Here is a 24026-nt window from a genome sequence, read left to right as displayed (position 1 = left end):
TTACTCAGGCCGGTGGTGATGTCACTGCCTCGGCTGACCCTGATTGGTTGGGTGAGGGCTGGAGTCCAGCCACAGAATAGAGGATAACTCCGCCCTGCCCCACAGTGGAGTCAGGAGCCCATCCTCGCCCCGCCCTGCCCTCTCAGAAACATCGACGAGAGAGAGTCATTGACCAGCTGCCTCTTGCATGCAACCAAGGTACATGCCCTTGACCGGAATCGAACCCGGGACCTTTCAGTCCCCAAGCCGAAGCTCTATCCATTGAGCCAAACCAGTTTTGGCTACCGCCTCTCCTTAATGCGTCTGAAATATGTTCATCCTACTGCCTCTCCTCCCTCCCCTCACCACCCACAGAACCTCCCAGCTGTTCCCCGATGTCTGTATCAGCCCAAGTACATTTAGCAGGAAATCATTTCCATCTCAATCTGATTCTAGGAAGTAGATCAAATTATAAGAAATAACAAAGAGGGGTTGGGAACATTTTTACATAAAAGAAGAGAGAACCACAGATTATTTAAAAGATTGGCTTTCCGGCCATGACCTTCGGCAAATCGTCTTGATTTTCTGTTGTATAAAAATGTTTGTGACTGAAATTCAGTGGGCATGCTTTGGAGGTAATATCTGTAAATTCATAACTGGCAACTGCTCTCCCTTATTTGGCCCCCACCATGCAAGATGCGGCGTGGGCAGAATGAGGTAGAATCACAAACACGTGCTTTGATGTCACTGGAATTTGAGTTCAAACCCAGACTCAGCCTCTTACTAAAAGCATGGTGTTCTCAGCGTTTGAAGCAGCAGGTTGCTCCTCGATGAAATGGGAAGAGTAATACGGTGAGATCTAAATGGACTCGGGCACTTGGGCTCCTGTATGGCACCTGGATGAACAATGTTACTGGTAGGACAGCCTTAGCACCATTTCACAGATGGGGAAAGACTCAGGGAGGTATGTATGTAACTCGCCTGCGATGATTCAACACCTAAGTGGCAGAGCCGGGATGCCAACCTGAGCCTTTCAGACAACAAAGCAGCTCTTTCCCTGTATTCCTGCCACCTCAGCCGTCACTTTCCACCAAGTCGCTTCCAGTTCCAGCACGAGTTTTTTTTGTTTTGTTTTGTTTTGTTTTGTTAATCCTCACCTGAAGTTATTTTTTACAATGATTTTTAGAGAGAGTGGGAGAGAGGAGGCAGAGAGAGAGAGAAACATCCATATGAAAGACACCAATTGGTTGCCTTCTGCACATGCCCTAAGGCTGGGGATCAAACATGCAAACCAGGTACATGCCCTTAACTGGGAATTGAACCCATGACCCTGGGTGCCCAGCCTGACACTTTAACTACTGAGCCACGTTAGGGCCCAGTACATGAATATTAAATGTGAATATACCTGCCCCCCCAAAATCATCCCCACCTAAGACTTCGCTTTGAATCTGTCTGAGCTCTCTCCTCCCTCCCCACCCCCCCTGACCCCCCCCCCCACACACACACACACACACATCAGTGTTTACCCTGACTCCTGACTGAACACCTGGATTTCTCACAGTCCTGCTCCCAAGACCTAGGATAAGGTGACCAGAAGTCCCGCGTTTGGCAGGACAGTCCCGATTTTTAACAATTTGTCCGGAGTCCCGAGGCGTTTTTAAAAAGTCCCAATTTTTGGAAAGATTCTTTTAAATCTTTTGGACTTTTTTAAAACGCCATGGGACAAATCTTTAAAAATCGGGGCGGTCCCGCCAAAAGCGGGACGTCTGGTCACCTTATCCTAGGGCCGATGGCACTCCCCAGGGAAGCAAGGTCAGAACATTCAAGTCAGCTGCATTATGGCTCCTATGGAAGCCGGCTGCCCGGAGCCCTCACAGAGAGCAAGATCAAGGACATGAAAGAGATGGTGATGGGGTTGTACTCGGCTTTTATTTTCTCCTAAATTTTTCTACAGTGTTCATTAGCTAGTTTCATAACCAAAATACAATCTTAAATGTAGAGTTGAATTGCAAATGTGTCACCTGGGTGGGGAGACACATTCATCAGTGTGAGGGAGGAAATATTTAGCACCAGGTTGTTTGTCAGCGATAGGGACCTGAAGGATGTGAGGCCTAGAACATGCAAGTTCTGATGCAGGAGGAGGTGGTCCACACAGATCTATAGTACCCAACACTCCTCGGGGCGGTAGGAGGGTCCTGGATTCCCTAGACTTGTGGGTTTTGTTAATGATTTTGAGGGGACCTTGTGGGGAGGAAGAATTCTGGATATGCATCTAAGCCATGGAAAATTCTGGGGCTTAGGATCAAAAGATTAGGAATACACAAAGTTACCATCTGCAAAGAGAGAACTGCTTGATAGCCCCAAAGTGGCTGGTCAGAACCTGTAGCCAAGTATTTGCATAAACTATCACCTTAATCATTCGTTTTTTGACCTTCATTTCCATTTCCTGTTTCCCCATGGGGCTGGTCCCTGTAAACTCATTTCCCAGCCCCTTTCCAGCTGGCTTCCGGAGTGGGGTGGAACCGGCCTTCTGCCATCTCCAGCTTACCTCGCCATCACTAACTTGGCTTTTCAGCTCTTGCAACTCCTGCTCCCCTAAGTGAAATTCCCTGTATTGAACTACCCGCATGAGCTCTGATTTCCTGCCTAGACCCTGCAGAGTGCTTAATACAGTGCCTTAAAATAAACTATTAACTTTCATCATTTCAGACATTTAGATTACTCAACTTAAAATAGCATTGAAAAAATCACATTTTGCTTATATTGGTAGAATTAGTCAGAATTGCTTTATAAACACGAAAAACACTATTATTTTACTACAGAAGTCATATATGTAAATTAGTTTAAATTAAGGAAAAAAGATAACCCCATGTAAAAAAATTATTATTTATGTGTAATTCAAATGCCCCAAGATAATATTGCTATTGACAGTTTGTTATATTTCCTTCCAGCTTGTTTTATAATTAAGCATAAACTTTGCCGTCTATCGATGTTTTAAAACATAATTTATGTCAGGTTATACAACATTTTAGGAATTTCTATCGATTTTTATAAATATAAGTCTTAAAACTCTCTATGATCTAAGTACTTCATATTTTGTAACATGGATGTCGATAGCCACAATAAATACTAGCGCCAAATGCGAATGCATCACACACCGCTGTCTGGAGGGACTGTGATTTTACACCCCTTTCCCTGCTCCCCTCCCCGCCCCTCCCTACCCCATGCCTACTGCTCACATGGAGAAACATGTTGCTCACTATTGTTCACCGCACTGTTACAGACATGCTCACTGATGCCTTTTCATCCCCATGCATCATTTCCGTGGCTAGAATCAGAGCTGCCGGGCCAAAGGAGATGTCTTTCTAAGGTTTATCATCCGTATGGTGGTACTGCCATCACAAGGGATTTGTGAATGCTCTGTAATTGTGACTTGTGTCCATATCGAATGGTGTTTATAAGTCCCTGACCAGCAGACTGCCCTCACTCATAGCCAGTTATTACTGCCAGCTTATTACCACTGCAGTTAAACGGTGCTCATCATGAACACGGTTTCCTGAGAATCCTGCAAAATGCAGGCATAATTGCGGGGCATGTGGGAGGCTCCTGTCCTGCTAAAATGTTGTGTCAAGTTGAGGGCACAGTTCAGCTTCGCTGCTCTAGATTGTTTGGCACCATCAGGTCAATACAAATCTGCTCCGTTCCAATAGCGTGAATTCCTGGTGCACAGGCCACTAAAGTGAGGTGGGAATTGGGGGCGGGGGAGGTGAAATGTGGATAGTGTTGTCATTTCTTCCTGAGGAGGGTGAAATGAGACATTTATGAGAGTGATGGGCACATGGCTATGACATCAAGCAGGGTTTTGATCACGTAATTTCAAATACCTGGTGAGGAAATTAGAGTGTGTGTGTGTGTGTGTGTTGTTCACAAGTTATGTTCACTCACAATATATTTTAAGAAAGTCACTCTGGTCCTGAAGGAAAGAGTGAGTGGGGTGCTTAAAAGGATGGGGAAGAGAGGCGACCTGATTTACCTGCTCAAGCTCAACATGGCCAATCCCCCTGCCTTCACTACAAATGCACCAGGACAGGGGGCCCCTGATTTTGATGTCTCCAGGGAGAGGTGAGAGGGGTTAAGTGGACTAGACTGCCTTGGAGCGAATTTTAAAGAGCAAATTTATGGCTGCAGAAAACAGAAAAGCCTGTTGAAACTGGTTTAAATAATAAATAATAGTTACAAGAAGTCCTAGTGAAGCTTGACCAGTTCAATGAGGCACCCTGAGGTCACTTTTCCTTTGAAGATAGCACTAATAACAGAAGCCTCATTTTTAGATGCTTGCTATGCGTCGGGAATTTGGCAATTAATCTCACTGTCACAGCATGGTAGGAATTAGTACCCCATTCTGCTGATGAAACTGAGACCAGAGAGGTTGAGGAATTTGTCCAAAGTCACACAGCCAGTCGCCGGACGGAACCAGGATCAGAGCTCAGGTCTGCCTGTGTCCAAAGCCCCAGCTATTTCCACTGACCCACAAGGCCCCTCGTTGGTGTGGAAAGGACGCTGGGCTGCCCACACCCCCTCCAGCCTGGCCAGAGACCTCAGAGGAACACGCGAGCCCCCTGCAGCCTGGTTCCACTGGTAACAGTTGTACTAACATGTTTTTCTTTCACTTCTTGGCTTCCCATCAGGTCCCAGAGAAGCCAGAGAAGAGCATCAAGTATATGGAGAAGGAAATAGTAAACCTCAAAAAAGACCTGATGCGCAGCCGGTGGGTGAGCCCGCGTGGAATAACCCGAACAGCCTGACGGGGCGACCAGGCTCCCTACCGGGTGGCGCCCACAAGTCCCGGTGCCCCGCCCCAACCCTGACTTACAGGAGGGTAACCCTGTAAGGATGCATTTCCCGGTTGGACTTTTCAAAGAGTTCCTGCACCAGACTTCTGTCCCCCCTCCTGTCATGCCAGTATCCTGCCTAGACTCCCTTCTGCTTTCCTGCCTGGACCCCAATCCAATTCAGGAGAGTCCCTGTATTCTCCAAAAGTCTCATCGCTCGGGGTCTACAGCATAGTGGCTGAGAGTAGGGCAGGCTCAGTCTCACTAATGGCCCTGAAACCTGCCTGCTGGTGACCCTGGAGGACTCATTTAACCTCCCCGAGTCTCTGGGTCCTCAGCTGTGAAATGAATATAAAAGGAGGCTGTTAGAAGCACTGGGTGAAACGCCCGTGTGGCCTTAACACAGTGCCTTCTTGGCCCAGCCATCCCTTCCCTCCATGACAGTGGGAGCAAACTCAGATCTGGGCCCATTCCATTCATCCCCAGGCGGGGAGAGGGGATTCCTTTTCCTCTCCCCTTCACTCCTGCCTGGGAGCTGGAAGGATCCAAGGTGGGGTCATTTACAGGGCCCTGGGCCAGGCGACTCAAGGCACAGTAAGAGATGGAGGCTCTCTTAGCAAAAAATGCACAAGGCTGTGCCCAGGCGGGTAATGTAGGCAGCGTGGAAGGTCTGTTTATCTGAGTGTCTCTCACTGGGAGCCAGACCACAGTGCCAATCACAGGAGACGTTTCCTTTTTCCACCTCCACCATCTGGAAGCTCCTCCTCCCCCACTGCCCAGCTGCACCCCCACCCTTGACCTGTCTCGCAGCACAACTTGATGGGACTTGAGGACTGAGCCCCACAGGGGGCGGGAAGGTTAGGGCAAAGAAGGCGGGAGAAGGAAAGGGTGAAAGGGACTAAGGGCAGGGTCAAGACAGGACCCCAGAAAATGATATCTCGCCATTGACCACTGGAGGAATGGCCGTGTCAGCTCTGGAGGGTCTCTGGGCACCCACTGTCTAGCAGAAGCATAATGCAAGCCATGGGTGGCCGCACTGAAAAAAGAAAAGTGAATCTGGTAAAAGTAATTCTAATAATATATTTTACTTAAGCCAATATACCCAAGGTATTATCATTCAACATGTTGATAGATCCTACCTTACACATGTAATCAGAAAGAAAAGGTATCAATGAGACACTTTACATTCTGCTCTGAACACATGATGAAAAGTGATGAGAAATGATGATGAAAAACCCAAGTGTATTTTACGCTTAGAGCACGTATCAGTTTGGGCCAGACATATCCCAAGTACTCAATAGTTGTTATGAGTTGAATCGTGTTCCTTTTAAAATTCTTATCTTGAAGACCTAACCCTCCAATGTGACCGTATTTGAAGACAGGGCTGTCAAAGAGGTAATTAAGAGGGCCCTAACCAATAGGACTGGTGTCCTTATAAGAAGAGATGCTGGGAATATAAATTCACAGAGAAAAGGCCATGCCAGAACACAGCCAGCAGGTGCCCTCTGCAGGTCAAGGAGAGAGAAGCCTCGGCAGAAACCCACCCTACTGACACCTTGATCTTGGGCTTCCAGCCTCCCGAACTGGGAAAAAATGTCTGTTGTTTAAGCCAGTCTGTCTGAGATATTCTCTGACAGCCTGGCCACACGAATATAATAGCCAAGGTCGAGATAATGCTGCAGAGAATGTCCGGGCTCAAGGGGGTGATGGGCCTCCATCTCAGCGTCTCACATGGGGCCAAACTCGAAGGCAGCGTGTGAATGATGTGGCCATGAGAACTGAGAGCTAGGACCAGCAAGGACTCTGTGTTAGTTGTGGACACATGGCCTCCACAGTGTTTGAAAACAGGCTGGAGGGCTTTGGAGGCTGATGCCTTGGGAAGCCTAATGCCCCAGGGACAGGGAAGACGTAGGGTCAGGAAGCCAAGAGTTATCTGAGTAGGGACAGCATCATGGCTGAAGATGGGCCTCCCAATGGGATTTGTGCTCGGCCCATGGTTGCACTTGGAGGACATCCCAGGCTTCAGAGGGAACCTGGATCAGAGGGAAGGTACGAGATACAGAGCCATCTGCATGCCATGGCATCAATCACTCAGAACAGACTCTGGCCATACACAGCCATGAAGACTATGCGAGTCCTTAACAGCTGAATATTATGAGCCTTGAGGTGGATGATTCTAAACCAGATCCCCAGCTATAAGTACAGACTAGAATCTAGAGCCTGAGACCTGAGAATTTCCACAATCATCTCTAGAGCAGACAAAAGCCGAGAGGAGAAGTACCAGGAGACGCTTGGAGCTGTGTTAAGTCCCAGGTACCAAGCCTCACCCAACCCAGCCCAAGGAGGGCAACAAGCAGTGTTGAGCCCACTTGTAACCAGAACCAATTGCTAAATTTTCAGGAAATTTTCAAGCCAATTATCAAACACAGCTATTGTTAAAAATTAAATTGAATAAACTTACAATTAAATATATGATATTAAAGCACAGGCGATAGAAACTCACCATTTCCTAATGACTTCATAGATTTCCCTGTTGCTACCTACGTGCCTGAGGTTATTTCTGTCTGATGGGCAGAGTGTAAGTGAGGCTACCGCAAGTTTCTGCCCAGCTCCGCATTCCCTCACATCACACGGGCGGCTCAAGGTCAGCCACGAAGGCAATACTTACGTCACAGAAATCAGCAAACACTACAAATCAGGGCTTGCTGGTCCCCTCCCAGTTAAACACTCCTGGGAACATCCCCCCGCCCCCAAATAACCAGGGGTGACCTTCCCACTCACCCAGTCTAACAGAGGGGCTTGGCTAAAGGTGATTTGGACAGTGGCATGGCTGCCGTCCTTGAGTTGGCAAGGGGAGTCTCGCTCTCCTGCGCGATGCACTGACGTGGCTCTGAAACTAGCTCGAATGTAACATCCCCGTGGAACAGGCTAGCCTGCCCAAGGTCTGGACGGGAAGGAGGAGAATGTGGGGAAAGCCAGACAGAAAAGCCACAGCAAGAAAGCAAGAATTGACAATAAACCGTCCCACTTGGCCACTCTCCTGGATCCTACTGGCACTTAAGGAGGCGGTGACCCCCCTTCCAAAGAAAACACCCTGCTTTCCAGGGAATCGCCTCTTTGAAAAGAGGTGCAACTCCCACAGCCCCACCTCCCATGGCCAGATGAGGCGAATTATTAGCAAAGATGATGTTGTCTTCTCCACGTCATGGTTTCCAAGTCCACTTCGCCTATGAGAACCCAGCCAGACACCTTGACTATCTGCTAGAGTCTAGACTATTATTTAAAACTTCAGCCCTCTTGTAATTCAATCGCACCATCCCTGCCTTCATGGCCCATTGAACACGATGCTAAGAAGAATAAAAACCTAACTGCTCTCCTCTTCGCCGGCTCCGCCAGATGTTTGGAGGTGGCAAAGCCCGCTTCGCCCTCAGTGGCCCCAGTTCTTGCAAGTCAACGCGGGAGCATCTGCGCATGCCCAGTTCTTTGACAGGTTGACTGTAGAAGCCAACCTCGTCCCTTCCCCGATGCTGCGGGTGCTTTGCGTTGGGAGTGTTTTAAGGAAAAAGAAACACCTCGGCAACTCGAACAACTGGAAAGTTGAACCTGCAGCCATGATTTCCCATGGTAACGCTGCGTTAGGTACAGGCGATAGCAAGTACACAGTGAGGAGCGGCAGACCCCGGCAGGCACGCAGTATGCACAGAGTCTGAGACCTTTGATGGACAGTTGAAGCCAGGCAATTAAAGAGAATAAGGGTGGGTTTTGGCGAAGGAAGGAGCTATTTTCTTTGCACCAGGTTAGGCATGGTTCCTCTTTCGTTTTTTGTGCACATTCATTTTCTTCAACAAAAATGAGTACCAGGCATGGCCAGGTGTACACGGGCATCCTTGTATAAACTGGAGACAGGGCGATGAACAGAACAGACAAGAGACCTGTGAACGGGAGGCAATGATGTGTGTTATAATGGGATGTAAGCAACCAGCACGAGAAACTAACCTCACCCAAACCCCTTTATGAAGGAGGCTGATTTTAATTAGTGGATTTAAATAGCTGGAAAACATGTCTTTGACCTAGATGTTTATTACTGTTCTCAGTAGTTTCTACATCTCATCATTCAACACCCAGGACCTCCCCATCCGTAGCCTGCAAACAGGAACATCCTCCTTTAGAAGTTCGAGCCTGATTCTTCCCACAGTCCCCACCCCTGGATTTGAGACTTGCCTCAAAGCCCCAGAACATTTAAGATCGTGGATTTATATACGGTCAATACCCTGGACGCAGCAAAGCGAAGGCTTCTGAATTGCACTTTATAAATCATTCAAAGAAGACCTTAGTGCACGCCACTCCTCCCCCCATCCCCCTTCACATCAACCTCATACCCTGCAGCCAGCAGGCAGACATTAATAAAGGCAAATGCTTGGCCCCATGTCCTTAGCCCAGAACCGATAAACAGCCACATACCCAAAGGGTAGGTCACTGCCGAGGGCCCGAGGAACCTGGCTCAGGTTAATTGCATTTTTATCATCTGGAATGTGACCTGGGTTTCCTGCCCATTTTTTCTCTGTTTTGGTGACTTCCTGTGTCTTGGACGCCTCTAGTCAGCCATAGTCCTAGGGCAGGTTTTCCTCCCTGCTTTTTTCACACCACTGTCCACCAGAGGCAAGCGTCTTTATTTCCTCTCCTTGTGGCCGGGGCTGCCTCAGAGGATTCCATGACATAAAGAATTTAACCAGAAGATCAAAGTTGAGCATCAAAATATCTTGAAACCTTGAGCCTTTTGCCACAAAAGGGCCTACTCAAAACTCTGTTTTCTGAAATTCTTCACCAGATAACACGTAGTGTGCTCCGCCTTAGAGCCAGCCTTGGAGGGCTCGCCTAGCACAGGTGAAAATGGCTTTGGGGGCAGCTGTGGGTTCAAGTCCCAGCTCTTCCAGTTATTAGCTGGGTGGCCACGGAGCAAATGCATTCACTCTGTAGACCTCAGTTTCTTCTTCTATGATATGGGACATAACAGAGTGGGTGATTAAGAAATAGCTGTTGAATGAATGAACGCAGGCATGCTTCAGAATTCCCCTGGTAGTTCCTAGGTATCAGGCTCAGGGGAACGGAGGGAAAAAGGTGGGTGACTAGATGCATCCTTAAAAAGATCGTGTGGGGAGGCTGGGCCAGGAAGGAACCTACTTCAGGGCAACAAGCATAGGCCCAGCGTCTGTCCCATGAGCCCACACAGGCTTTGAGCCAGACTTTTTGGGTTCAAATCCCAGCTCCTTCACTTTGAGCCAGACTTTTTGGGTCCAAATCCAGCCACGTAGTGATGAACGGCTTGCCTAGTTTCTCTGATCCCCAAAATGGAGAATTACAAAAACACTCTCCACCTTGCAGGGCCCTTGTGCAGATTAAATGAATTAATACACATAAAGCACTCAGCAGAGTGCCTGGCCGTGGTCAGTGCTCAGTAAATGGTAGCTGTGTGTATTACATCATTCACGTTCCCGAATGACTGTTTTTACACGGATGTCTCCCCGTCCCCAGTCATGGGGCTGCAGCCAGCATGTCGCACCAGATCCCAGATTCTGAACCTGGGAAGGCTAAGCTTTCAGCACAGCTGGAGCCAACAGGATGGGGGGAGGGGAGACAAAGTCAAGTTGTGGAGGCTGTGCAAATGCAGCTGTGAGTGCTGGATTTCCATATTAATTTTAAATCTCTTCCTATTGGAATTGTTCAACAAGCCATTACTCTAATGGATGCAACCACAGGCTGAACAATAAAGCACTAATCCACCACTTAGCGTAGATGCTGCATGCATTAAGCCCTGTAATTTTTCTAACTTTCTATTGAAATATAACGCGATACAGGAAAGCACACAAACCACTCAACTGACATTCACAAAGTGAACACACCCAACGTCAAGAAAGGAAACATGACGGAGGTCCCCCCAAAAACCTCCTCAGGTCCCCTCCCGGTCACTACCCCACCCCGAAGAAAACCACTGTCCTGATTTCTGAACTTGGGTTAGTTTGTCCTGTTTGAACTTAAAATAAGTGAAATTGTACAGCTGGCTTTTCCCCACTCAATATTGTGTTTCTGAGAGTTATCACACTGCCATTCTCTCTCAGTTTTTTAATAGTTTACACTGTAGGAAGATAGCACATGCCCGTTCTAGTATTGATGGACACTGGGGCCGTTCCATGTTGGGGCTATTATGAAAAGAGCTGCTGTGAGCATTCATGCACATGTTTGTTTATGCATGCATGTGTGTGTGTGTGTGTATTTTTGTTGTTGGTGGTGGTTTTGCTGAACATATTTATGCACTTCTGGTGAAAATATACCTAAAAGTGGAATTGTTGACTCACAGAGTTTGCATATGCTCAGTTTCCAAACTAGCAAACAAACCCTATATTTTAAAGAACTTTAAAAATATATACAAATAAACGAATCTTGAAAAACTAGAAAATATAGATAAGTCTATATAAATCAGCAATGAAGAACCACCCACAATTATATCACTCTTATTCACATTTTGGCATAACAACTTTCAGTATTTTTCTATACAGACTCAGGTATATTTTTTTAACCAATAAAAACCCCATTCTGCATGTACCATTTGGTAACCTGATTTTTATTTAGCAATAGATTGTAAACATCTTCCATGTCAACAACTTCACTTTTAAAACCTTTTAGTAAGAAAATGTTCAAATGCCTATAAAGGCAGACAGGGCTTGATCAGATGACTCCCCAACAGTCAGCTATCTGTGCATGGGCAGTTACCTTCGGGCTCCAGAATGCCCAGTTCATGCTCAATCTGAGAGAACTAGGGTCTAACCAAAGTGTCTTCTGGCCCTCTTCCTGAGAGACTCGTAGGGAGACCACACTGGTGTTTGTTTTGTTTTGTGGAAACTCAGACATATGCCATGGATCATTTCACTAGACTGACAAAGACAGGGAGTGGAATGTTTCCCCAAAGTCACACTCACCACAGCCTCCCCTAGCCACACCCCACCGGGCTAGAGGGTCCCCCTACAAAACTGCTTGGGCTTGTCCTCCCAAAATTTCCCACACTAATGAGAACAAATTCAGCAAGAATGCTCACAGTACTTTCCTGCCCGGAGCTAAAAAAAAAAATGCAAGACAGCCAAACCAAACAGCCTGAGGAGTCAAACCTCCTGAGAAGTGTCACAAATGGTGCTTCCAGAGAGTTCCCTGAAGTGACATCTGGGGGAGACAGAGTTGGGGAGTGAGGAGAATCTGAATATGTTGGTGCTGCTGTGGGAGGCCTGCGGGGGCCCCCCTTAAAGAAAAGGCATGCTGGCCCCTCAGCGCACCTGGCTGGGGGTTAGCTTTAGGGATTGTCTCGGTGAGAGTGATGAGCGCCAAACAAGAGCTTCCTGGGTGCAGAGTTCAGGAAACCAGCTAGAACATCGTTTTTGCAAGACGCTCTTTAAAGCAGAAGAGCTTACGCAGGGTCCGTTCACTAGAGCCAGAACCAAACAGCCAGTTACAGTGGGAGCCTCACCTCCAGCTCTGCCTTGAGACGGCTCCAAAGTGCACATCAGCTGCCAAGCGCCCGGAGGCCCGTGCACTGCTCCTGACTCGCTCCTACCATCCCCCACACGCAGGGCTGGGGGTGGGGGTGGGGGTGGGAGTGTTCAGATCCGGGCTGCCCCTTGCACAGCTCCAGGGCCACAGCTTCACAATGGACACTCCAGGGTGAATGGTAACCCCGAAATGCAACTTGTACAATACAGTGTTAGCAACACCCTGGGCTGTACAATCAAGCAGCCCTTCAGGGATAGTCACACTCACATAAAAGTAAGATCTTACAGCGCTCTGGGAGGGGAGAGGGGTGAAATCACAGGCACATTGCTAGTAAGAGTGTCTATTGTGGTTCACAAACCAGACACAGTCTTAACAGATGTGTGTTCAGGCTCATTTACCTTTTACCAGCTACACACACACACACCCCCCCCTACATCTCTACGTGTGTGCCTATTTGGTGTAGAAGAGGAAAGGACCAAAGGAGAGCAAATAGGGAGTCAGGAGGTGTCCCAGGCAGAGAAAACAATCTACACATGAGGACCTCAGTCAGAGGGGACCTGGGAGGCTAGTGACTAAAGACCTTTTACCAGTTCCTGCTCTGTCAGGCACTGGGCTAGGACATGATGTCAGGATGTCTCAAATGGGAGAGGAAGGGGAGAGAAGGTTGCCTGATTTGGGGGACCAGACAGGTAAGAGGCTAGTTTCCAATGATACAGCTTAGCAGACCCTGGGGAGAGGGGGAGGGGGAGGGGAGGGAGCCGGCCTGCAGTCCTGGGCAGAGGTTTGCGTCTTCTAGGACCTGTCTGATTGCACCCGGACAAGGACACTCAGTAGCAGATGGTCACCCCACCCCACGTTCAAGGGGCCACCAGAAGCATCTTCTCACGATGACAGGCAGGACCAAGTTGTGGATTCAGGAAGGAAGCCTTTGACCGCACACCCCCTCCAATGGCTCTGCCTCTCGGACCCCGGGGGCGTCCCTGGTGCTGGCAATGAGTGGAGATGCCATTGCAAACTCCGGGCCTCCCGCAAGTCCTCCCTGCTTCACCCAGCAGAACGTGGGTATAATAGAAAGATGGCAGGCCGGTGGCCGGGTGCCTCACTCCGCTGCCTGTTGTCTGCCTCCAATTATAAGCCGGGCGTGCCCTGCAAACCGTCCATGCATCCAGCAAAAGCCTCTCCTCCCGCTAATGCATTTTTTATGTCCACACGGCAGGTCCATAGGAGAACCCTCCCTTTCGTGCCAGTTAGCCATTAAGCGCAGCAGGTAATGATGGGTATTGCAGGGTGGTGGGGTTTGCATTCTTTAAAAAAAAAAGTCAGTTTATCTCAGAACCGGAAACGGCCGCTGAACTGCCTCCAAATGCTCCCTGCGCCCCCAGCCTCCCAGGCGGCAGGCAGTCTGTGAGCTGACAGGCGGCGGTGGTCAAGACAGCGGCTCCGGATTCAGACAGACCAGGGTCCAATCGCCGAGCCTTCCCACCATCTCATTTGGTGACTTTAGGCTTTGGCTGCAATTGTGTGAGCCTCAGTTTCCCCATCTCTGAAACTGTAACACCCGCCTTGGGAGTCTGCTGTAGGGATTAAATGAAATAACGCTGTGGGGCATCAGGGTCCTGAAAACAGGGATCGAGTGCTCTGTGAGGAGGGACTATCGTTAGGATGGATTTGTAAGCCCGAGTCCTCCCCAAGACTTTCGCCTCAGGATAGCTAGCTGCTTCTGCATCCCCCAGCATCATCTGCTGCGAAGTAAGACGGGGTAAATAGACCAGAAGTGGGGGGTGGAGGGGAGCATTAGACTCCTTTGCAAGGCAGACCTGCCAGCATTCCCTTTGCAAGGAGGTTCAGCACTCCTGAGAGCAGTTGCCTAGAAACCGGAGCTGCGGTGGGCTGCTGCTGCCTCCCTGAAGTCCCCCTAATTGGGATGCATGCAGGACTGTTAGTTGACACTTGGCAGGTTTTCCTCCTTCCTCCTCGGCAGAGATGCGGTCCCTCCTCCGAGTGCTGACTCACATTCATTAAGGCGTAGCCATGGGCCGCGGCACCCAGAAGCCAGTGCGGATGGCAGCCCTGTCAGCACCCTCTGACAAAATGGCCACATCAGGTCGGCCGCTCTGTTTGCACTTCAGGATGTTCACCAGGTTTGGGGGGCAGGGCGGGGTGTGAACTAGGTGAGTGTGTGTGAACAGTGCGGTTACATGAACATGCCACGTCCAGGAGGTGGTACCATCAATCAAGGAGGAGACGTGCCTACTGTGTCACTGATATCTACGCTGGCTCTTCGGTCCCTTCAGGGGTTTAGACACCATGTGGAGCCATTTGGCATGAGGCAGGTCAGAGACGGCGTTATGAGCTAAAGAAATAACTTTCCTGAGAGGCCCATGGGGAGCCTGTGTCATTTGATCACTTCTTCCAGAACTCAGTGATAGGCGCGCTCCCAGCTGAAAAAGCGCATGGCTCAAAGGCAACCACTCGTCTCCAGCCCGTCTGGATGAGTCGGCGTCTGCACAGACGGTTCTGCACACCTACTCCACCCAAAGACAGCATCCACGTTGGTGGTGGCGTCATTGGCACACGCTCCAAAGTCGCATGCATTTCACTGGGGCTTGAAATGCAAGGGTTTCTAATGCTTTAGTTATTCATGCAATAAGTATTTTCTGAGGACTCCCTATGTGCCGGTTCTGGGGATGCAGAAATATTTAGAAATTGTTCTGACCCTCAAGGAGCTCAGATTGGGTTGGAGGTGGGAGGATGGAGTTCAAGGACAGGCAAGTCAACTAGTAGCTCAGGATCACACAGATGGGGTGGGGAGGGGGGCCGAACCAGCCTGGGAAAAGCAGAGGTGACTACCTCTCTGTACTTCCATCGCCTCACTGTAAAAGGGGCTAATAGGATGACTCACAGCAGCCTTGGAGGATTATCTGAAGAAGTTAGAGATCAGTAGCCATAAAGCTTTTTCACAGTCACTGCCACATGGTATTCATCTTCTAGCTGTGATGGTGGTGGTGTGGTGGTGACAGTTATTCCTACTTTCTGGAACAGAGAGGTTAATTATTCTGCCTAAATCACACAGCCAGGTGTTGGTGGGATTGGAGTTAGAACCCGGCAGTCTAACTGACATTAATGTACATCCCACTTTTGCCCACACCCATATCATTTCCCAGTGTCACCTGTGAAACATCACCAGACTGTAATGTGGGTTCCTTCCATTCTTCTTCCCCTCTTTTCCTTCCTCTCTTTTTCCTCCTCCTCCTTTTCCTCTTGCTTCATTTTCTTTAGTGAAAACCTGAGCTAGAGATTAAGTAAAGAAGGAACCCAGGAAAGAAAAGCACTTATAATTAGACATTTTCTGCATGTAATTTCTTAGTTAGCAGGGCAGAGGTTAATTCCCTGGCCCTTTAGTTTAATAAATTTCATTACATACATGATAACCAAGCATTTCTCCTACCCACCATGGACAGAGATTCACAAACCTTTATGAACTACCGCGTAAGGCAATTTACCAAATCCCCACATAACCTCGGTCTAATTAGGCTCTTTTGGCTGCCACCCTTAGAGAAGAGAACCTCCTAGGCTCAACGCCTGAACCGAGTGCCACTTCCCAGAAGCCTGCGGGGCTCAGAGCCAAACCGCTGTCCTGGCTGTGGCCATAGCCAGAGAGTTGCAGCCGCAGTCATTCATGGCTTTGATGGTGGTGGGGGTGATGATGCCCGTGACAATAATTGCTGCCACTTACTGGATACCTCTGCTGTGCCAGGCACCACGCTAAATGCCTCTCATGTATGATTTCCACCGTATCCATTCATTTCCCAGTTTTACAGAGGAGGGAAGTGCACCTCAAACAGGTGGAAATGACTCGCCCAAAGTCATGGACATTGAGGAGAAGGAAACCATTAAAGCTGACCATTAAAGCTGAGCAGACCTTTCCCACGTCCGTGCATTTCCTCATGCAGCACTCCAGGACCAGCCACCTGGGCTCAGATTCCAGCTCCACAGCTAGGAACCCTGTGGTCAGACATCCGGACCTCTCCAAGCCTTAGTTTGCTCATCAGCCAAATAGGAAGGGGGCAAATAGGAAGGGGGCAAATAGGAGGGGGGAAATAGGAAGGGAAGAAATAGGAAGGGGGCAAATAGGAAGGGGGCAAATAGGCAGGGGCAAATAGAAAGGGGGAAATAGGAAGGAGGCAAATAGGAGGGGCAAATAGAAAGGGGGCCAAAGGGAACAAAAGTAATGTATCCACTTTACAGGCAAACCAAATTACTCCAGCCACCCTAGGTGGCATCCTCAGCTGAAGCCACTCTATGTTTCACCTTCTTCCAATTCAAATAGCACCTGCTGGGTGCACGTTTGTCCAGCACTCAGAAATGCCACGCAAGTTTTGCAAAGGAGCCAGAAAGAATACTAGTGAAGCAGCCAAAGTGACTTTCCCACCGAGAGTCAAGGCTCCTAAGCCTTTATCACAGTCGCACGGCATCTTTCTTCCACCTGATTTATGGCCTCAAGGAATCCGGGAACAGCCCTTTTCTGTTTGGGCTGAGCCGTTCCGAAAGGAGAGAAATCCATCCTGAGCTCTTGATCCGACTCCGCAAAGCTCTCATTGTTGGGCATTACAATTAGCAGATGACCTAGGGATGGTAAAGCGATGTTCCAATGTGACTTAATAAGAACGTGGCTGCACGGAGCACTCAGAATATGTTTGCAATCAATTTGCTGTACGCACAATATGCTACCAGAGCAATCTTTTGTGTTTTCATTTGACCTTTATCTCTGGCAATCTTGTCCTATAAAGAAGAGTGAAATCTCCCCTGCAAATCATTAGCAGTCGGGAAGTGTCTAATTTGGATGCTGACAAAGATATTAACTTGTGGGGGGGTGAACAATACAACGCATCCTTTTGTCAGAAAGGCAGTTCAAAAGCGGTGTTGTGACTACAGTTGACTGAAGTTCAATTACTGTAATAAATGTATTCCAAATTTCATCTCAATTGCATTTGCATTTTAATGAATGATTCTCACCTTCTTGTCAATTTGGCAGCCGGGCTAGATTTATTAAGTTATTGTATAAACAGGGCATTCTAATGCGGGAATTTAAATGCAAAAATATTTGCTCGGTGTGCATTTGAACTGGGGCCGCGTTATTAATTCGCCTGTTGCATGAGTTGCCTGAAAATTCCAGAATTTGAGAAGAGCGTTTTAGATCCTTCTGGCCATCCTCCTTGGCCTCTCTCCTCTGAAATCAATATCGAATATGTCCGGGTGGGCTGACAAAGCAAGGTGGGGGAGCCAGCTAGATGAAGCAGCCTCTCCAGGCCGCCAGCCTCCACAGACTGGAGAGAGACTGAATTACTGGCTGTGGTTTGCAAACAGTAAAATGTGTTCAGTGAAAGGTTCCTATGTAGGTAACCCCCTTCGGTAAGAGCAGGACACCCCTGAAATCGGGCTGCTAGACGTGTTTGTTCACCTAAATGTCATTCCTTCTTCAAGGAAGCACTCCTGGCTTTATAGCCCCATATTTCTTGCAGGCAGAGACGGAAAATGTGAGTGAAAAACAGCTGGATGCAAAGCTATAATGCCATTAAAAGGGGTGTGTGTGTGTGTGTGTGGGTGTGTGTGTGTGTGTGTGTGACATTTGGGCTGTTGGTTTTTTGACAAAGTGATTTGCAGTGGTTGATCCCATGCCCCCATAATAGAAAGGGTAACCTAAGTTCCATTCATGGCCTCCAAATTGTCCAGCACTCCACAGCTTCTTGCAAGCCTGCCCCCTGTCTCTCCCCCCCCCCCCCCCAGTGAAGATAACTGGGACTGTGTTGAGATGACCTTCAGTCCTAGTGTCCTGTAGGCCCTGAGGATGGAAGCTGACTCGGGACAGTTATTGCAAGCAGAGTGCCCTCGAGGGTCTGTCTCCTGCAGACACACTGAAAGAGCTGTCTGAGATGAGCTGGCTGCTAGCATGTGCTGAAGGTTTCATCTCAAACTTGTAGCAAGGGAATTGGCCTTCTGATCAAGCCCACTGAAGCTTTCTTTCTGGAGTTGTTGTTTTGTTAATAAAGGGAAGAGGGTGGCTGGACCAGTACAACTCACATTTCAAGGTGCATAGGAATTACTGGGGGGTCCTGTTAAATGCAGATTTTTACTCAGGAGGCCTTACCAGGGCCCAAGATTCTGTGTTTCTGACAAGCTCTCAAGCCATGAGGATGCTGCTGGTCCAGGGACCACATGCTGAGTAGCAAGAAGCCAGAGAGCATCACTCAAGGGAGAAATGGATAGTTAAAGGCCAACAGCTTTGTTACAAGTCTGAAGGGCCGCCTGTGTGGTTAAATCTAACACCCCAGAAAGAACTCTTAACCTCATTAGACTCTAATGATTAGAGGATATCAGAAAATTGGCCAAATATTTTACCAGATATGCTAGATGCTTCTCAGAAGGGGCTGTTAATTACTCTCTGATCCAAGTTCTGTTCCAGACCATTTTTTCTTGGGCCTGAGGCAATTTCTTTCTTAATACCATGTTTTTATCATATTTAAGAGGCACTTTTTTCACATTTGAACATCTCTGAACTGGAGATGCAATGTACAATCATGACTTAATGTAATTGGCATGGGTGTTTTCTTCTTCGAGGTTCATGAAATAATAGTATGTCTTATAAGGGATGATGCACTGATCAGCTATTTTCACCTTAATGCAAAAATATTTGCTCTGTGTGCATTTGAACTGGGGCTGTGTAACAAGATGTCCCCAAAACTCTGTGACTTTTAGTATTTCTTCCTTGCTCGAATGTCTGTAGGTTAGCTGGGGTTTTACTGATCTAGGCTAACATTAGCAATGTTCAGGTCTATTCCATGCCTTCCTCATTCTTCTGGATTTATGAAATAATGAGATTTCTTTCCTTGTCAAAGACCTAAATGAGCAAGCTTATGTCAAGCATCTACTCAGATGCTTACATCAAGTCACATCTGCTAACATCCCATTGGCCAAAGAAGTTACATGGCAAAGCCTAAAGAAAGGGGGAAGGGGATGCAAGTATTTGCCAACAGTGGCCGAATGTGTCTTGGACTAGACCAGTGGTCGGCAAACTCATTAGTCAACAGAGCCAAATATCAACAGTTCAACGATTGAGATTTCTTTTGAGAGCCAAAGTTTTTAAACTTAAACTTCTTCTAACACCACTTCTTCAGAATAGACTTACCCACTCCATAGTATTTTTTGGAAGAGCCACACTCAAGAGGCCAAAGAGCTACATGTGGTTCTTGAGCCCAAGTTTGCCGACCAGGGGACTAGGTGAAGCAAGGTCCAGAGGGGAAAGGCAAGCTGCCAGTTTTTCTTCTGCGAGCCTAGAGATGAACTCTGCAAAGCAGCCCACCGACACACATGCTAAGCTTTAAAGCTTCCTCTGAATGTGCATGCCCCGCACAGGTGGAGAGAGAAGTTGTGAATCGCCCCACAGGCTTCCAATCCCTGTTGTGCTCCTTTCCGCTGTGTGACCCTTGTCATCTTCATCTTCCCCTGTTTTCTCATCTGTGAATCACACCAACCTCTCAGGACTCTTGGGTAAACCGACAATAATAATAGCTCCCAATCGCTGAATCCTAGGTACTAGGCTCTTGATGTCACAATCCATTTCATTTAATCCTCCCAACAGCCCTCTGAGGCCAGGACTCATATTTTCCCCGTTTGAAGGTGAAGAGGTTGGCAGCCTGCCTACGGGAGTGGCACAGTAGAGATCCCATCCCAGGGCAGCTGCCCAAGCCTTACTCTGCAGACACCTGCCTTCATGTCTGAAGGTGCTGGGACTGAAGCCCGGGCTGCCTACTCCTCCATCTGTCCGTCTCACCTAATCCCTGCTGAGTGCGTCCGAGTGGCCACAGGAACACTCCTCATCCATCAGCTCGCACAGAGAACCTATGCCCCTTAAAGATGAAAGCCCACCCCATGCGCTGGTTAAGAGGAAGTTGCATTGGGTGGAGAAAACTTTTCCTTCTCTAACCTGCTTCTTCCCTGCTCTTGCCTGACGCAGTTAATTATTTCACTCCCCATTGTTCCTCCTGCTATGTTAGCCAGGGGAGTTTTCCATTGTGAAAAGCAGTGAGCAAGAGGCCCGAGTGAGTGGATTGAAAGGTGAACACTGCTCTTCCCTGCAAATAGCTCCCTTCACACAAATAGCCTGTAATCAGCAATAATGATGGAGAAAATGTAGGGAATTAAATGGGAATTTGCTAAAATATTAAGCATCTTTTAAATGGGCTTCCGTGTGCCAGGGGAGCATTTCAAGCTTGGCAGATGGACATCCTGCAGCCTCAAGTTCCCAGAATAGACTGGTGTGTCTGACATGAGGGTCCAGACCCTCCCCCCAACTCTGTTCGTCTCGCACACAGTCTTTCCAGAGGCCTGGCAGGTGGCAGTCTGGCTGCCTGCGTTGAAGAGGGGCCGCAGTTCCACCAGAAAACTTGCTTGCTAGAGTTCCTCCAATTGGCCAGCACCAGCTCCCCTATTTCTTTCTGTGAGTTATTGACAAGACAGGCATTCATCACTGCATTTCAGGGTGTGTTACAGACTTGGCTTTTCACAGTGTCCTCCTGTACAGGTCCTTGAGAGAAATCTCTTCCTAGTTTCAGGACAAGGAATAGCTAGGCAACACCTGAACCACTTTTTAAAAATCCTCTGGGCATTAGAAATCACATGAGGGATTGTGTTTCCCTCTTTGCATTGGCCACTAGGATGCTCAGGGCCAAATCTGTGCATTAGATCATGTGGCATGGATTTTGATACTTGTCTCACCTGATTTAATTTTCTTATTTTCCCTGCCTTTTTATTTTTCTTTTCTGCCTCTAATACTTTTTGGAATAAGGGCACAAATAAGTCAAGTAAATAAATCTATCACCAACCTCCTAATTATGACCCCCCAAAAATAACTAAGATGCAAATTCTTAGAGGATATGATCACCTTTGCAGTGCCAATGCCTTAAACAGAACTTGAAACTGAATAAGTGCCCAGCACAGAATCTGACACATAGCAGATACCCAGCCCAGGACCTGGAACATAATATTCAAGCCCTCTGATTCAGTGCACCATGGACCATCTGCCAGTCCCTTGTTATAAAATTAATTCATTGGGATGTTATTAACATCAAAGGAAATAAAAAGAGTTAGGCTGTTCCATGAGTGGAGGACTAGGTGTTCGCTCATACTGCATTCTTGTCCTAAGGCAGCCCTCACACAGTACTGCCAATCGGGTGGCTTAAGCGACAGAAAGGCATTGTCTCACACGTTTGGATGCTAGAAGTCCAAGATCAGGGTGTCAGGAGGGCTAGTTTCTCCTGAGGACTGTGGGAATTTGCTCCACGACTCTGCCCTAGCAGAATGGTGATCTTTGGCATCCCTTGACCTATGGAAGCATCACCTCATCTCTGCCTTCACCTTCACGTGACATTCTACTTGCATGCGTGTCTTTGTCCAAATGTCTCCCTTTTATAAGGACATCCGTCATATCGAATGAGGGGTCAACCCTACTCCAACATAGCCTCACCCTAACTAATTACATCTGCAATGACCCTATTTCCAAATAAGGTCCCATTCAGATGTACTGGGGGTTAAGACTTCCAACAACAAATTTTGGGGGAATACAATTCCTTCTATAACGCAAACATTTCAAGATCTAATTGGTAACAAGTTCTGCGGGGAAAGGTGGGGGCTTTTGTCCAGTTACACACTGAAGTCGGAGCCCACAGCTCACTGAGCTGACTGGGTCTGCCAGCGTCCCTGGGGCCCTCCCACAGCCACGGCGACGGCCACACAGGATGGATGTGCTCTACCTCCTGCGTGTCCCCTACAGGGACTTGATCCAACAACCTTCCAGTGCCCAGGATGACACCCAACCGAGCCACACCAGCCAGGGCAAGACAGTGTCTTTCTTTATAGTCAACTCATATGTCTCCATCTCTCTAGGTACCTGATTCGGTCTGTGATGATAGGTCGCGGGTACTTTTCCATGCTGAGGGAGGAGAGTACACTGAAAAAGCGGCAACAGAAACTTCAGAAACTAAAAGATGAAGAGGAGCATAGATTCCAACCAGCCAAAAAGATCTCAGATATCCTTTCCAGGGATACTGTTTTGACGTAAGTAGGCAGAGTAGCTGTGGCATCAGTGGTCTTAGGAAGGACCTTGGACAGCGAATGCTGCCTGGCTGGGCTGAGGAATGGCAGCTATCAGAGTGGGGAATCCCTTCTCCAGCAAGTGTCTAATGACTAGTTTAGACTGGTCCAGCCTACCTTGCCACCCTCACCTTCTGGAATTCAGTGGAATATTTTCTGCTACATGTGTCTGTCCTCACATCCAACACCAAGAGCTACACAAGAAGCCTTGCTAGTCCCCAAACGTGCCTCTTTCCCGCACCTTCCGGGCTTGTCCCTGCCTCTAGGCCTTTTCTCATGCTGTTCCTTTGGCCTTCCGTCACTCTTCCCTGCATCCTTGTCCGGCTAAGGTTCTAATTATCTTTAAAGCCCAGCTTAAATGCTCTCATCTCCTGTTTTCTTGAATTTCAACCCAAATACCCGCACACCCATTTGGGCTCTGGGTTCCCATATATGTTTGTATGCCAGTTCACTTTAATCCACATGGATACTGTAGGCCAGTGGTTGGCAAACAGAGCCAAATATCAACAGTACAACGATTGAAATTTCTTTTGAGAGTCAAATTTTTTAAACTTAAACTTATTCTAACACCATTTCTCCAAAATAGACTCGCCCAGGCTGTGGTATTTTGTGGAAGAGCCACACTCAAGGGGCCAAGGGGCCACATGTGGCTCAAGAGCCGCAGTTTGCCGACCACAGCTCTAGGCCTTCACCTGAAACCCTAAGTCCTAGCTCAGTCTCCAGCAGGTGGACAAAAAATGGCTTATTTAATAAAGTAGCCCCCACTTGGGGGGGGGGGGGGTAAAGGTCTTTCCTCTAGTCAAGAGAGGACCACATTCAGACTAACCCATTATGAAATGTTCATATAACAGCAGTAATTAATAATGATAACAACCACAGCAATAATTATAATGGGTCTACTTTATACACAACTTTCTGTTTAAATTTTAAAACAGTCCTATAAACTAGGTGTTATTATTAGCCCCGTTTTAGAGATTAGGAATAAGGCTTAGAGGTGCTCACATAATTCCTCCTAGGACTCAGGTCATCAGTTAAAAGCATCCTGAGTCCCCAACTGAATGATACCCGAATTCGTGGACGGTGCCACTCAGCATGAACAATATCCTGGGATCCTTAGCTCATGCAGACGGAATGGGGCACATGTCAGGGATAGAAAGGAGGTGTTGAGAGAGAGAGAGAGAGAGAGAGAGAGAGAGAGAGAGAGAGAGAGATGCATTGATATGAAAATCACCAATTGGTTGCCCTTTGCAAGCACCCTGACCTGAGACCAAACCTGCAAGCTTTTTGGTGCACAAGATGCTGCTCCGACCAACGGGGCTTCCTGCTGGGGCAGTTCCAAGCTTCTAACCATGGCTTTTGGAAGCCATCCAGGAACCCACAAGAGTTGCCGTATTAGAACAACAGACAATCCTGTCACCCAGGAAATTCCAAAGAATTTAGGAATTACGTGTCAGAAACCAAGGTCTAAGGCCAAATATTAGAACAAAAGATGGTCCTGTTGCTAGGAGATGTCCTGTTGCTAGGACATTA

At 47.9% G+C, this 24026-nt stretch overlaps 1 protein-coding gene across 1 annotated transcript in view; it reads left to right on the top strand.

Moving 5' to 3' along the window:
- CCDC60 (coiled-coil domain containing 60) overlaps nucleotides 1-24026 on the top strand; it is a 96121-nt gene that overhangs the window by 39294 nt on the left and 32801 nt on the right. Inside the window, exons 2-3 of the mRNA XM_036449669.2 lie at nucleotides 4668-4747; nucleotides 22290-22460. Coding sequence (XP_036305562.1) covers nucleotides 4668-4747; nucleotides 22290-22460 — 251 coding nt within the window. The remainder of the gene's footprint in view (nucleotides 1-4667; nucleotides 4748-22289; nucleotides 22461-24026) is intronic.

Source organism: Pipistrellus kuhlii, unplaced genomic scaffold, assembly GCF_014108245.1.
Source record: "Pipistrellus kuhlii isolate mPipKuh1 unplaced genomic scaffold, mPipKuh1.p scaffold_m20_p_20, whole genome shotgun sequence".
NCBI classification, from domain to species: domain Eukaryota; kingdom Metazoa; phylum Chordata; class Mammalia; order Chiroptera; family Vespertilionidae; genus Pipistrellus; species Pipistrellus kuhlii.
This window is presented reverse-complemented; position numbering and strand designations above follow the sequence as displayed.